The 15,484-nt window shown below is 40.2% G+C and overlaps 1 protein-coding gene across 1 annotated transcript in view; it reads right to left on the reverse strand.

Moving 5' to 3' along the window:
* Window positions 1-389: 389 nt before the first annotated feature.
* The window catches only part of cdh11 (cadherin 11, type 2, OB-cadherin (osteoblast)), an 89,147-nt gene continuing 74,052 nt past the window's right edge, over window positions 390-15,484 (reverse strand). The window contains exons 7-12 of the mRNA XM_053617418.1: window positions 13,495-13,748; window positions 12,556-12,692; window positions 9,225-9,346; window positions 8,546-8,663; window positions 2,787-3,038; window positions 390-2,237 (exon numbers count right to left, since the gene is read on the reverse strand). Of these exons, the coding sequence (XP_053473393.1) occupies window positions 1,738-2,237; window positions 2,787-3,038; window positions 8,546-8,663; window positions 9,225-9,346; window positions 12,556-12,692; window positions 13,495-13,748 (1,383 nt within the window). The 3' untranslated portion in view covers window positions 390-1,737. The remainder of the gene's footprint in view (window positions 2,238-2,786; window positions 3,039-8,545; window positions 8,664-9,224; window positions 9,347-12,555; window positions 12,693-13,494; window positions 13,749-15,484) is intronic.

Consider the following 15,484-nt stretch of genomic DNA (forward strand, 5'->3'; position numbering starts at 1 on the left):
TAAGTACACTTAGCTTATATTTAAAAAATACATATATTTAATATTATTACTTTTTTTTTTTTTACCCAAAATGTTTTATTTAACAGGAGACATGCATAAAATTATACAAAAACAATAAAAAATAATTATTCTACGTATTAATATGTTCACAAACACATGTTGTGTAGCTGTTTAAAAAAAACGTATATGCAAATTAGCGCATATTTAATGATCTGTTTCCTCATTTGTACATTTTACTGTATTTCCAAAGTATACTGTAATAGAAATGCTCAAACTTTGAAGAATTTCACAATAGTGCAGTTAGCTAAAACCAAATGTAACACTAACGGCACAAAAACTAAACGTGCCTTCCCGGTCGGGAGTGCTGAAGTGTATGTATGAACATGTGAATGAACAAAAACTTTGCCAAGAAATTGCCAAAACAATCACCTGCTGTATTTAAAAAAATAAATAAATAAAAGAAACCCCAATTAATATGCATCAGCATCGTGTGTCTGTTAAACATTTACACGCACACTGTAATTAACACCATTTGTTTATTTTATAAAAAGAGCATTTATTTCAAAGTTTTTCCGCTTCGTAGATTGAAGCACATAATAAAGCAACAGTACAATGTTCATAAAATATAAGTGTGATGCTGTAACAGTTTCTTACATGTCGAAATACTGATATTCGTATGTATACTAAAATAAGAACTTTTAAAATTGTACAAATAGTTACCATAAAATCGACATAGAAATTAGCCGTTTTTTCACCGCGACAGGACAGATTGCTATTGTTCTCACGAGGGAGAATAAAATACAACGAAAACATTAAAGAAAAAATTTAAAAAAGAAATTATGAAGACACTGGAAGTAATGATAGTCATAATAATTATATCATAATAAAATAATAATCGTAATAAAAAGACGTACGTGAAACCGGTAGGCGTGAGTTTGAACCTCAAGAGACATATCTGCACACTTGTACTGTACACAGGTTATATGGGTTTTAGTTTGTTTTAGGATATAGTTTTGGATTTAAAAAAGAAATGCACTGCGCTGCGAGAGTGTCCGTGATTTAAGGCGGTTTCCGAGCTCACGTGTCTTTCTGCGTGATTGTTCATCAGGGACGTGTTTTCTTTTTCTGATTAATATTATTCATGGATGCTTTTTTTTCCTTATTTCTGTGTGGGATAATACAGATGAAAGCAAAAATAATACAAAACAAAAAAGACCAGTTTTGGGTCGTTCGTCCGATGTCCTGATGGAGGCGCTGTTGCTGAGGGACACGTCTCAAATCGCCGACGTATTTCTGTGTTGTGTTAATAAGGCAACTGTTTTTTTTTCTCTCTCTCTCTTTCCGGCGTGAGCTCGTTCACAGTATCAGCAATCAACGTCGAATACGTCGCGTCCCACACGCGCTGCTTTGACTCTCCGTACGTCCCGTGTCAGAGGTGTTTTTTTTAATATATATTTTCATTCATTTTATTAATTTTTTTATCATTTTTTTGTCTGCTCCATCTGTTCCGATCACGCCTACGTAAAAGATCCCTAGTCGTATACTCGACGTATACTAGAACCAAAGAAAACGACCTAAATAGATGAAAGTCGTGGAATTGCTTATAGTAAACGTCACACAGCACACGTCGTTAGTGGAAGTGATGGAAAAAGGGGGGAGGGGAGGAGTTTTGGATGGGCGTTTTGTGTTTTTTTTGTTTGTTTTGTTTTTTTTTGCGAAGACGAACGTGATCCGTCGTTAAGAGTTGTCTTCGGTTGCCGAGTCTTTGGTGCCGTACAGGTCGGCCAGTTTTTTGAAACGCGGCCCCCAGTTCTGGAGGTAGTCGTAGTCCAGGTCCGAATCTGTGGTCACCGATTCCAGCGAGCTCAGAGAGCCGGCGATGGAGCCCCGCCCCTCGTAGCCGTACACCTGGATGGAGTCGTACGGGGGCGCAGTCGGGTCGTTGTCGGCGTCACACACTCGCGTCTTGATGAACTCGTCCACGTCGACGCCGCTGCCGGCGGGTCTGAGTCCGGCGCGGATGCTGTAGCTCAGCTCGGGTTTGATGTCTTTGCGAGGCAGGAAGCCGTTGATGCCGTCGGGGTTCTGCAGAGTGGCGATGTCGAACGCCTCCGTGTCCTCCTCGCCGCCGCCCTCGTCGTCGTACGTGATGATGTTCTCGCGGATGTCCTCCTCTTCGAACACGATCAGGGGCTCCTTCTTCTGACGCCGCAGAGCCACGAACAAAACCACGATCGCTGTCGAAGAACGTTGGTTTTAGTCAAGATTTTATTTATTTATTTATGTATGACATTTATTTTTAATGTATTAAATGTATTGTGTGTGTAAAAATGTACAAAAAAAACTAGATAAAAACCTGCAGAATAAATAAAGAAATAGATAAATAAATAAATACATAAATAAATTGAAGGCATTTCTACCTAAAAATGTAAAATAGTAGGCGGAGTCAATGCAAATAGAATGATTTGTCACCTGCAGCCTGAAAATCCCTTCAGGAACAGAGACTGTGTGTAAATTATTACCGCTGAAGGGCAGGTATTACATTTGCATAAACTTGATTTGGATATTTGACTGTATATCCCGTTATCTACGTCTTTAGAAAAAAAAGTAATTATGACTTCTTATATTTTATATTAAATCAAAATATAAAATATTCCAGCATTTAAAGGGAAAACCGTTTTCCTTCAAGCCGTTAATTAAACGCTGTATTTATTACGTTCTTAATTGGTAACTGATAAACGCGGTGGACTGCGATGTTTTCTGTGGCGTCGGGTCGTGCGCGTTACCGAGCAGGATGACGATGCATGCGAGGATGGCGATGAGTGCTCCGGTGCTGAGGCCCGCCGGCAGGAACAACGGTTCCACGTTACAGGACAGGATGGTCTGTTTGGCGTCGCAGCTGCACACTCGGATCAGGAGGGTGTTGGTGCTGCTGAGAGGAGGCACGCCGTTATCGCTGATCTCGATGGGCAGAGCGTAAACGTCCTGCGTCATCCTGCTGAAACCTTTCCGGATCACCACCACTGTAGCCGTACTGTCTGTAGAGTTCAGAAAGAAAGCACAGACGAGAAAATGTCAATGAACAGAAACAACAAGATTATGATGCTTGGTATGTAATAAGCTTGAATTTAATAAGTTAATAAGTTGTCTTGTATTCTTGTATTTATTGTTCGTATTTGTACTGTTTATATTATTTGTATATTTTGTCAATCTGGTTCATCAATACTGCCAAGATAAATTCCTGATTCTGATTCCTCTGATAATGTGATCGTAATTCTTCTGCTGAAGTTTTTTTCAGATTCCTCTGATAAAGTCATTCTGATTCTGATGTGTTTATGTTTCTTTTCATAGATTGTTTCTGATCTTTCTAATCAAAATGATTCTTTATTTTTGGGATAGTGTTAATGATTCTTCTGAGAATGTGATTCTGATTCCTCTGATACAGTGATTCTGATTCTTCTGATACAGTGATTCTGAATCCTCTGATAAAGTGATTCGGATTCCTCCGATATAGTGATTCCGATTCTTCCGATAAAGTGAGTCCGATTTTTCCAATTCCAAAGTGACTCCGATTCCTCCGAAAAAGTGATTCCGATTCTTCTGGTAATGCGATTCTGATTCATTTTATAAAGTGATTCTGATTCATTTTATAAAGTGATTCTGATTCCTTTGATAAAAAGTTTGATTCTTCTGACGGGACATGAAAATGTGATTCGGTGTCGAATACTGTCAACTAATGTTATCTGTGATGTAATTTATCACAATAATAACACCAGCCCTTAATATCACCCACCCCTAAACCAAACACACTCACGTCTTTATTAACGTTTACACCTCAGTCAGTCAGAAAGTCTGAGCGACCCTCAACCCTGAAAATGATCCATTTCCATAAACAGTGTTTATAAAGCTAATAACTGAGGTTAAACTGATCTGAATGGGTGTTTTATGATAAGCGTTACAGTGCTGCTGCTATAAAATCTAAAGAGCTGGTGTGGGTCAATGGCACAGAGTGCTGAAATTAGCCAAGAGAACATTCATCTGCTGTTGGAAGTGTAATCAGAGAGGCGGTGGAGGAGGCCATATTGGTTTTATTCCAGCGGGGAAAAAGCGGATGGATGAGTGCCAGCACACTTTCCCAGAGCGCAAGGTCACACACTCGGAGGAAAGATGGAGCGAGTTCATTTAGGGGCCTGCGGATCGGTAATTTTCCCTCCCCGTGGAGTCGTTGTCTTCAGAGCTCTAATGAGACGCCTTCAGTGCTCAGACGGCGTGACACGCTCTAACCACTCTATAACTCTCCGCTTATTTATTAGCTTTCTATATAATATTCTCTGTGGAAGATTACCATGGGTACTCTAAAGCACAGACTCGTCACTGACAACAGGAGCCAACAGCTCCTGCGGGTCTCGCCTCGCCCGAGGAGTGTGTGTGAGCTGTATAAGAAACTGTTTGGAGCTCGAGTCTTCCAGAAATTTTTCTCGTTTAATGAAGTTATCTTTAATACTTGATTGATCAGCGCATGCACAAATAATCTGTTCAAAATGTCTCATTCTGAAACGTCTGAAATGCCACAGTGTCCCTATGAAGCTCGGAAAATTACTTTTTGTAAAACGCCTTCAAATGTTGTTATAATTTATGTAGCGATGTGTTATCGCTATTTGAAGGCTTTTTACAAAAACTCATTTTCCGAGCTTCATAGGGAATGATATTTGTGCCATTAAGGTCCGTATTCAAATGCTTTATATTGAAGTTTAATGAAATATTAATCAAATTTGAAAAATAAATTTATATATATATATATATATATATATATACACACACACACACAAAGTTTTACATTTTGTTCGCTCACTCAGTGAACTTCACCAGATTCTTGACTGCTGATTGGTTGAAACACAACAATTCACAAATCAGTGTTTGAGTTTTAAATTGCTAAGATATCAATTTGGGGATTTAAAATGCTGTTATTATTATTGTTCATTTAAATGAAAACAATTTCTTATTAGTTTTATTATTCAAAATAGCTATTTATTATTAATTAGATATTATAATTATTATTAGTTATTTATTTTATTATTATTATTAGTTTTCTTTCTTTATTTATTTAATAAAGCACTATTTGTTTTATCTTGAGTCCAAAAAACAAAGCACTTCAAATATAAAATACCAAAAGACAAACTTTTTTTTTTTTTAAATGTTATGAAATACTAAACTAATAAAATCAGCCAAGAATTAAGTAATTCAATATAATTCTATAAGAATTGCTACAATTTTTAAAGATTTTATTTTTAAGATTTGAAAAAAAAAATTAAAAAAAAAAGATCTTGGGTTTCTAACATATTTAAACTCGATTATTTCAAAACGAATATTTAAGTTGTAATTTGACGTGTAAATTCAGTTTGTATTAATATAATTTTATAATTTCTAATGCAATGTTAAATCGAGGCATTAAAAACTAACAATTTAAGTCCTACTGGCGAAAGATTTGTCCTGTAGCTCCAGGATTGCAAATTAGGACGCTGATGTTCCTGAGTGTACGAGTGTAAGCTTAGTCATTAGTACTTATTCAATCTTAATCATTTAGTAACACATCTGAGGAAAATGAATGTAAATAAAAGAGCTAAACAGCTACGTCCTAGCTAGCGGAATCATAGTCTTTATGCGTAGCGTCTATAGTCTTCAGTATCCTAGCAACAACGCTCTCACAATGTCACACACTTTGGTCTTTCGTACACTTTATTGTATATTTCTAAACATATTAGCGTGTATATTCTTCTCTTCACATAGAAGAAGTGTGTTCATTCCAGCTGTGATTAAAAATTAGAGCTATATGTTTTGTGGTCATGTGACTCATTTTAACGCAATCTTTCTGATACGGATCGGAATAACAATCTGAAAACGAGGACGTTCGGTTCACAGCTGACTTTCATTAAACCTCCCATGATAACAGGAAGTCAGAGGTTCCACGCCGGACACAAAGAACACCGAGATAAACGAGTGAACTTAAAAAAAACAAACAAAAAAACCCAAAACAAATCAATGTCTGTAATATTTTTAAAGAGTCTCCGATAACGACGGGTCTGAGTCTGAGTGAGCCGATCCGTCCGAGTCAAATCGTCAGCGTTTGAAACGTGGCGAGCGAAAAAGCACTCGTTTCTCCTCTCATTACAGCGGATCAGACGGATGTTATCTCTCGCTCTTTCTCTCGTCACTTCTGTCGCCTCTATAAAGAGGGTTTATCTCTGAATTTAAAAGCTCCATTTATCCTGCACTCTTCATGTGCTTTTCTCCTGCGGTGGTGATGCTCAGGACGCTGAACGTCTCTCATCAAGTTCATCACAACCTTAAACGTCCAAGTCAAGATCGTTTAGTAGAAGGGGATTTTATACAGGAAAACTTTGAGAGGTTAAATATATATGTTTCTGAATTTTTCATTATGGTTTCAAATTCTTAATTTTGAGTCGAAATTATAATTTGTTTAAGTCTCAAAATTTTTATTAAGTCAAATCATTCAATTCATTTGAATTAATGATATAAATGAGTCATTATTACATAATTAAGTATAAATCTATAAGAATATCTGCAAATTAAAGACTAAAACTAACTACAGCTACAGACCCCATACTGTAATTATACATAATTTCATACTGTAATTATACATAATGACATATCCTTTCTTTTGTTTTTGTTTGTTTTTTAACTTGAATGTTAAGTTAAATTCGATAATAAATCTGTGTTTTTAATATTCAAGGTTTTAAAGATTCAGTTTGTACTGACTGAGCTTTACAGTTTCTTATAAAATACTTAATGGAAGCGTCCGAATATTTTTTGGACGTGTTTCTGAGCGTCTCTCGAGTCCTCAGATCGTAGCGTCCGCTCTCGGGATCGTGTCCTGGCTCGAGCGGTGTCTCAGTCTGGCGCTGGTGAGGACGGAGCACGCGTGGACCTCGGCCATGTTTATTCACCGCAAACACACGCATGAGCGAGTGATTAGACACCGAAACGAGTGTGTAACGTGTATGATGTAACATCTGTGAAAAATGTCCTCCTTTTAGCTTTCAGTTGTCTCAAGACATCAGAAGATTGATTTAGCGAACATTAGCTGAAGTGATTTTTCAGTATCTTGTTCTTCAGATCCAGATAAAGGGAATTTGAGTAAAAATCAACAAAATGAGTGCATGTTAATGGATCTTTTTTGGGAAAAGATGCAGCATGTACTGTGCGTCTGTAGCCAGCATGACCACAACTACGCAACTGTTTTGCCTCCTGATATCTGAGCTAGCTAATATATATATATATATATATATATATATATATATATATATATATATATATATACAGTATCTCACAAAAGTGAGTACACCCCTCACATTTGTGTAAATATTTGATGATATCTTTTCATGTGCCAACACTAAAGAAATGACACTGTGCTACAGTGTAAAGTAGTGAGTGTGCAGCTTGTGTAACAGTGTAAATTTGCTGTCCCCTCAAAATAACTCAACACACAGCCATTAATGTCTAAACCGCTGGCAACAAAAGTGAGTGCTGCAGCTCAGTGTCAGGGTCTTGGCAATCTTCTTATAGCCTAGGCCATCTTTATGTAGAGCAACAATTCTTTTTTTCAGATCCTCAGAGAGTTCTTTGCCATGAGGTGCCATGTTGAACTTCCAGTGACCAGTATGAGGGAGTGTGAGAGCGATGACACCAAATTTAACACACCTGCTTCCCACTCACACCTGAGACCTTGTAACACTAACAAGTCACATGACACGGGGGAGGGAAAATGGCTAAGGGATGTACTCACTTTTGTTGCCAGCGGTTTAGACATTAATGGCTGTGTGTTGAGTTATTTTGAGGGGACAGCAAATTTACACTGTTCCACAAGCTGTACACTCACTACTTTACACTGTAGCAAAGTGTCATTTCTTCAGTGTTGTCACACGAAAAGATATCATCAAATATTTACACTAATGTGAGGGGTGCGCTCACTTTTGTGAGATACTGTATATATTAAAAATACACATGTCCTGATTGTTTATAACACTAGACAGCTAGTTTATTAGTGCTGTGTTCATTAGTAACTGCACCAGATGATCAACTTAGACAAGCTAGCTAGCCAAGTGTAAAAAAGCTTTTAAATATAGCTAACTATTTAACTTAATCCAGAATATACCATTAGTACGTGGTTCGAATTCACTGTCACTCGTGTGTTTCAGTTAATAAACTATTATATATGCAACCGAAAAGCTGCTATTCATTAAAAATAGAAATATGTACATTTACGAAATTAATTTATTGTATTTATTGTATATATTATAACATGCTAGTCTGTAAAAGTTACACAAGGCTGTAATTACTGTCGTGTGTATGACGACACGGCCGTTGTGAATAAGCTCTGATGTTTGTCTGTGGAATGTGAAGACACTTTTGGTGTACATTTTAGACTTTCTGAAGAAGAAGAAGAAGAAGAAGAAGAAGGAGGAGGAATCTGCGACGAGGTATGAACTTCACTTCTGTGCCGTGTGTGGGGCGGCGATGTTCTCACCTCTGTTGTCCTTCAGAGAGAAGTTGTGGTTATTGGCCACTTTGGGAGAGAGACTGAAGTGGAAATGCTGCCGGTGCGCCATCTCGTCTTTATCCACCGCGCTCACCGTCTTCACGGCCTGCGGAGACGACCGATCAGCACGTCACACGCAACACGACACAGTTCTACTACAGTGAGTCCTCGGGTTTATTCAGAAAAGCGATGTCTCTTTTACATTTTTGTGTTAAATAATAAGCGGAAAACATTAGAACAGTGCAAAAGAAATTATTAGTGAGTAAAATATATACACATACAGAATACAGTCGCAAAACACGATGCATTTAAATGAGTTTACTCGTTTCTATCGCTGGTTAAAGGTTCCTGGAAGAGTTGTCTCTGAATGCAGCGTTCTTAAAGAAATCAAGGGAAAGCGCGGCGTTCCTGACAGATACAACACGAAAAGTCCGTGTGAACGCTGGCTCACGCTTAACGAACTCTGACTCGTTCCAGCCGCGGAACTGTACAACGGTTATGCAAATTTCCCTTTATTTCAGAAAGAAAGTTCTAGAGTGCATGCATAAAATATTAGTCTTCCGGGTGACTCATGTTTCTTTTAAAAACTCTTTATTTTTAAAAGTGAAAGTGACTCATTCAGTGACATAACGGCGTTGGGACCGAAGAGGATGATGAAGAGCGTTACCGTTCCAGGAGTGACGTTTTCACACATCAGCACTTCATCCTGAGTGGCGAACTCCGGAGCGTTGTCGTTCACGTCCTTTACTTTGATGTTCACTCGTACTTTAGCGTCCTGGTGATGTCCACCTGAAATGAGTGTGTAAGCGTGAGTATGAGTGTGAATAGGTTTATATTTATATATATATATATATGCGGATGCTGTGGTGTGTGAGTGTGTACATGAGAACGATTGTCTGTGTGTAAGTTGTAGGGTTATTGTGTGAGTGTGTGAGTGTATATGGGAGTATTATCGTGTAGATGCGAGTGTGTGAGTGCAGATGTGAGTATTATCGTGTAGACGCGAGTGTGTGAGTGTATATGGGAGTATTATCGTGTAGACGCGAGTGTGTGAGTGTAGATGGGAGTGTTATCGTGTAAACGCGAGTGTGCGAGTGTATATGTGAGTGTTATCGTGTAGACGCGAGTGTGCGAGTGTATATGTGAGTGTTATCGTGTAGACGCGAGTGTGTGAGTGTAGATGTGAGTGTTATCGTGTAGACGCGAGTGTGTGAGTGTAGATGGGAGTATTATCGTGTAGACGCGAGTGTGCGAGTGTATATGTGAGTGTTATCGTGTAGACGCGAGTGTGCGAGTGTAGATGTGAGTATTATCGTGTAGACGCGAGTGTGCGAGTGTAGATGTGAGTATTATCGTGTAGACGCGAGTGTGCGAGTGTATATGTGAGTGTTATCGTGTAGACGCGAGTGTGCGAGTGTATATGTGAGTGTTATCGTGTAGACGCGAGTGTGCGAGTGTATATGTGAGTGTTATCGTGTAGACGCGAGTGTGCGAGTGTATATGTGAGTGTTATCGTGTAGACGCGAGTGTGCGAGTGTATATGTGAGTGTTATCGTGTAGACGCGAGTGTGCGAGTGTATATGTGAGTGTTATCGTGTAGACGCGAGTGTGTGAGTGTAGATGTGAGTATTATCGTGTAGACGCGAGTGTGCGAGTGTAGATGGGAGTATTATCGTGTAGACGCGAGTGTGCGAGTGTAGATGGGAGTATTATTGTGTAGACGCGAGTGTGTGAGTGTAGATGGGAGTGTTATCGTGTAGACGCGAGTGTGTGAGTGTAGATGGGAGTGTTATCGTGTAGACGCGAGTGTGTGAGTGTAGATGGGAGTGTTATCGTGTAGACGCGAGTGTGCGAGTGTATATGTGAGTGTTATCGTGTAGACGCGAGTGTGCGAGTGTATATGTGAGTGTTATCGTGTAGACGCGAGTGTGCGAGTGTATATGTGAGTGTTATCGTGTAGACGCGAGTGTGCGAGTGTATATGTGAGTGTTATCGTGTAGACGCGAGTGTGCGAGTGTATATGTGAGTGTTATCGTGTAGACGCGAGTGTGCGAGTGTATATGTGAGTGTTATCGTGTAGACGCGAGTGTGTGAGTGTATATGTGAGTGTTATCGTGTAGACGCGAGTGTGTGAGTGTATATGTGAGTGTTATCGTGTAGACGCGAGTGTGCGAGTGTATATGGGAGTATTATCGTGTAGACGCGAGTGTGCGAGTGTATATGTGAGTGTTATCGTGTAGACGCGAGTGTGTGAGTGTAGATGGGAGTATTATCGTGTAGACGCGAGTGTGTGAGTGTATATGTGAGTGTTATCGTGTAGACGCGAGTGTGTGAGTGTAGATGTGAGTATTATCGTGTAGACGCGAGTGTGCGAGTGCAGATGTGAGTATTATCGTGTAGACGCGAGTGTGTGAGTGTATATGGGAGTATTATCGTGTAGACGCGAGTGTGTGAGTGTAGATGGGAGTGTTATCGTGTAAACGCGAGTGTGCGAGTGTATATGTGAGTGTTATCGTGTAGACGCGAGTGTGCGAGTGTATATGTGAGTGTTATCGTGTAGACGCGAGTGTGTGAGTGTAGATGTGAGTATTATCGTGTAGACGCGAGTGTGTGAGTGTATATGTGAGTGTTATCGTGTAGACGCGAGTGTGTGAGTGTAGATGGGAGTATTATCGTGTAGACGCGAGTGTGCGAGTGTATATGTGAGTGTTATCGTGTAGACGCGAGTGTGCGAGTGTATATGTGAGTGTTATCGTGTAGACGCGAGTGTGCGAGTGTATATGTGAGTGTTATCGTGTAGACGCGAGTGTGCGAGTGTATATGTGAGTGTTATCGTGTAGACGCGAGTGTGCGAGTGTATATGTGAGTGTTATCGTGTAGACGCGAGTGTGCGAGTGTATATGTGAGTGTTATCGTGTAGACGCGAGTGTGCGAGTGTATATGTGAGTGTTATCGTGTAGACGCGAGTGTGTGAGTGTATATGGGAGTATTATCGTGTAGACGCGAGTGTGCGAGTGTATATGTGAGTGTTATCGTGTAGACGCGAGTGTGCGAGTGTAGATGGGAGTATTATCGTGTAGACGCGAGTGTGGGAGTGTATATGTGAGTGTTATCGTGTAGACGCGAGTGTGTGAGTGTAGATGTGAGTATTATCGTGTAGACGCGAGTGTGCGAGTGTATATGTGAGTGTTATCGTGTAGACGCGAGTGTGTGAGTGTATATGTGAGTGTTATCGTGTAGACGCGAGTGTGCGAGTGTATATGTGAGTGTTATCGTGTAGACGCGAGTGTGCGAGTGTATATGTGAGTGTTATCGTGTAGACGCGAGTGTGCGAGTGTATATGTGAGTGTTATCGTGTAGACGCGAGTGTGTGAGTGTATATGTGAGTGTTATCGTGTAGACGCGAGTGTGTGAGTGTATATGTGAGTGTTATCATGTAGACGCGAGTGTGTGAGTGTATATGGGAGTGTTATCGTGTAGACGCGAGTGTGCGAGTGTATATGTGAGTGTTATCGTGTAGACGCGAGTGTGTGAGTGTAGATGGGAGTATTATTGTTATTATGACAGTAATAATAATGTTATTAACATTATTTTAACTTCTATCATCATACGGTTATCATCACAGTGCTGTCAGGGAATTTATTACCAAACATGGAGCAAAAAAATTCAATAGTGTCTCTCTCTCTCACACACACACACACACACACACACACACACACACCCACACACACAGAGACAGAGCTCAGCTTAAATACAGCCACCGCCTGCTCAGTAAATAAATCTATTTTTGAGCTAAACAGCATTCTTTGCACAGAAATAAAGGCATGATTACGGGTTTTAAAATGCAATCTGTGCAGGAAATCAGAGGCTCGGAGCCGCGCTGACCACACGAAAGCCGGGTGGAGGAAAAGTCTGGCCAGCGCGGCGAGGGAAAGAATGAGAAAAACAAGACTGCTCTGTAATTAGGAGGCCCCGCAAGCCGAGTGCAGAGGCGTTACCGATCTCTGTAGCGCTCACGGAGATGTTGTGCCAAGCCTGAGTCTCCCGGTCCAGAGGCCTCGTGGTTTTGATGATGCCGTCCTCTGGGTTAATGGAGAAAAACTCCTCCAGATCCGTGTAGCGAGGGATTAAATATCTACAAAAACACAAGAGAGAGAGACGTGTAGAGATTTGAGACAGAGCAGAGCAGGAAGGACTCCAAGAAAAGAAGCTGGACATGGTTCAGCAGGGTTTATACACCAATATCATTCTGTCAGTCGTTAAGAGAAACGAACACTGGGACCCGGTTTAATATTCTATTAAGAAGAGCTGTACGTTATATTATATTATTATATTCCTACATGCGCTCTCGTTCTAATGTGTTATCGTTTCTATAGTAACAGCTCGTTCACAGGGACGTGTACGACAGACGCTCCACATACATTTTTTTAAAAACAGTAATCGTTATGTTAATATGGTGACATTTCTTTTTTTTTAATCTTTTTTAACGTGTGTGGAAGGAGTCTCCAGTGTCAGCGCTGTGTAACACTCAGAGATAAAGCTGTAACTGTAGGTTTTCCCACATCTTCAGGACAGAGGAGTTTACGCTTCGTTGCCGTCTCTCGGTCACATGACAAATGACAAGTCGCGTTTTTTTTTTTTTGTTTTTTTTTTTGTGGTATTAACTTCGAAATAGAGAGAGAATAAAGAAAGGGTGATGGGTTGTAAATTGGCTCCACCCTCTAACTAACTATCAGGAAACGGAAGGCTTGTGATTGTGAATGTAATTTTCTTTGCAGACAGCAGAGGGCGCAAACCATTTTCGTTTAATAATGACAGTTTTAAATAAAATTTGAAGTACTTTATTTTAAAAAAAATTGCAAACTGCCTCGTTAAACTTCGAGCTTAGAACTTTTCCACGGTTGTGTGTGTGTGTGTGTTGTGTGTGTGTGAGCTACCTGATGGGGCTGTTAGCGATATCCGTGTCCTTGGCGTGTACGCGTCCCACCACGGTTCCCCCCGGCGCGTTCTCCTCCACCTCGAAGCTGTAACCGGGAGTCATGAAGGCGGGCGGCTCGTCAGCGTCCTCCACAGAGATTTTCACCACCGTGGTGTCTTTATACGGCCCCCAGCTGATGAAGCGAGGGTCCACGTGCGGGTTCGTCGCCTCCACCTTCAGTGTGTACGACCGCTTGGTCTCGAAGTCCACGTGCTGAAATAACAAACGACATTCAGGCTAACGTTCTGTTTGTTTTTTGGGGGGGTTTTGGTGCTCTGATGCCATTAATCAGAATGGCACGCTGATTTAATTACTGATGAAATACTGTTTGTGGTGGAAAACGTGCCAAGCGTGCTAATGAGTTCAGATCTACAGGCTGGATACATAACGAGTCGGAGTTTTGTGTAAATGCGATAAAAATGCAAGGAGAATGGATGAATGAATTATTTCAGTCACAGCGATGGAATTAGTAAAACATTAGCAGGTTTATTGTTTACATTAAAGACGTGCCAAGAATATTAACGACTCTCTAAATGTGAATAAAGCTCAGGCTCATGTACGAGTTCGATTCAGTGCTGAGGGCCAATGAAGCATCTGAATCATTCAGCATTTAACTCTCTGATTCATTTATAGACTGACTGATTCACTGATTCACTGATTCACCAACCACCTTCTTTCTGTTTTCTTTCTTTCTTTCTTTCTATCTATTATTGTTCACCTATTTTTAAACTTTCTTTTAATTCATTAATCATTAATTCATTAATCAATTTACTATTTTACTTTTTTCTGTTTCTCGGATAAGAGGCTGGGATTGAAGCCTCCTCTTTCGTTCTTTCTTCCTCAATCCCACTGATTTATTCATTCATAGATTCATTGTTTTTTTTGTCTCTGTAACACCATTTGTACATATTTTTTTCTGAAAATAAACATACAGATGAATTATTAGCTTTATTCTGATTCTATTCAAATCGAATGTACAAGCTCCGCCTTCATGCTTCATGCAGGCCACGCCCCTGTATGCGTCTGATGCTGGTGCTGAGGGACTCTGAAATATGTGCTCCTGATTTTAGCTCTGAGATTTTTGGTGTTAAATTTAGGGGTTCGGTTGATGATGATCAGCTGACTCACTGGCTGATTCACTGATTCACTGATTCAGTGATTCTCTGATTCTCTGATTCACTGATTCTCTGATTCACTGATTCACTGATTCTCAGTGTTGAATGGATTGAATTCATGATGAATTGTTTAGGTGTGAAAACGAGCTGCACGTGTCACTGACTCACGAACACACCTGAGGAAAACAATCACCTGCTCATAAATAAAAATGATTAACAATAAATCTATGCTGAATAACATCACACACACACACACACACACACACACACACACACACACAATGTGAGTGAAAGGGTGTTTCGGGCGCTATTGTAAAAGTTTATGAATATTGAGCTGGAATAAATGTGCATATGGAGGACAAACACCATGACCTTCCCACACACACACACACACACACACACACACACACACACACACACACTTCTTAATATTCTTCTCCTCCTTTATTTATTTTCTCTTTTTCTTTTCGTTTATTATTTATGTATCTATTTTCTTCCTTTAATGAAGCAATGTTGAAAACAGATGCAACCCGGATCTGCCTTCCAACACTCACTCCATCTCTCTCTCCTTCTCTCTCTCCATCTCTCTCTCCTTCTCTCTCTCCATCTCTCTCTCCATCTCTCACTCCATCTCTCTCTCTCCATCTCTCTCTCCTTCTCTCTCTCCATCTCTCTCTCCTTCTCTCTCTCCATCTCTCTCTCCATCTCTCTCTCTCCATCTCTCTCTCCTTCTCTCTCTCCATCTCTCTCTCTCCATCTCTCTCTCCATCTCTCTCTCCATCTCTCACTCCATCTCTCTCTCTCTCCATCTCTCTCTCCATTTCTTTCACTCCA

This window comes from Ictalurus furcatus, chromosome 27 (assembly GCF_023375685.1).
Source record: "Ictalurus furcatus strain D&B chromosome 27, Billie_1.0, whole genome shotgun sequence".
In the NCBI taxonomy this organism is placed as follows: Eukaryota; Metazoa; Chordata; class Actinopteri; order Siluriformes; family Ictaluridae; genus Ictalurus; species Ictalurus furcatus.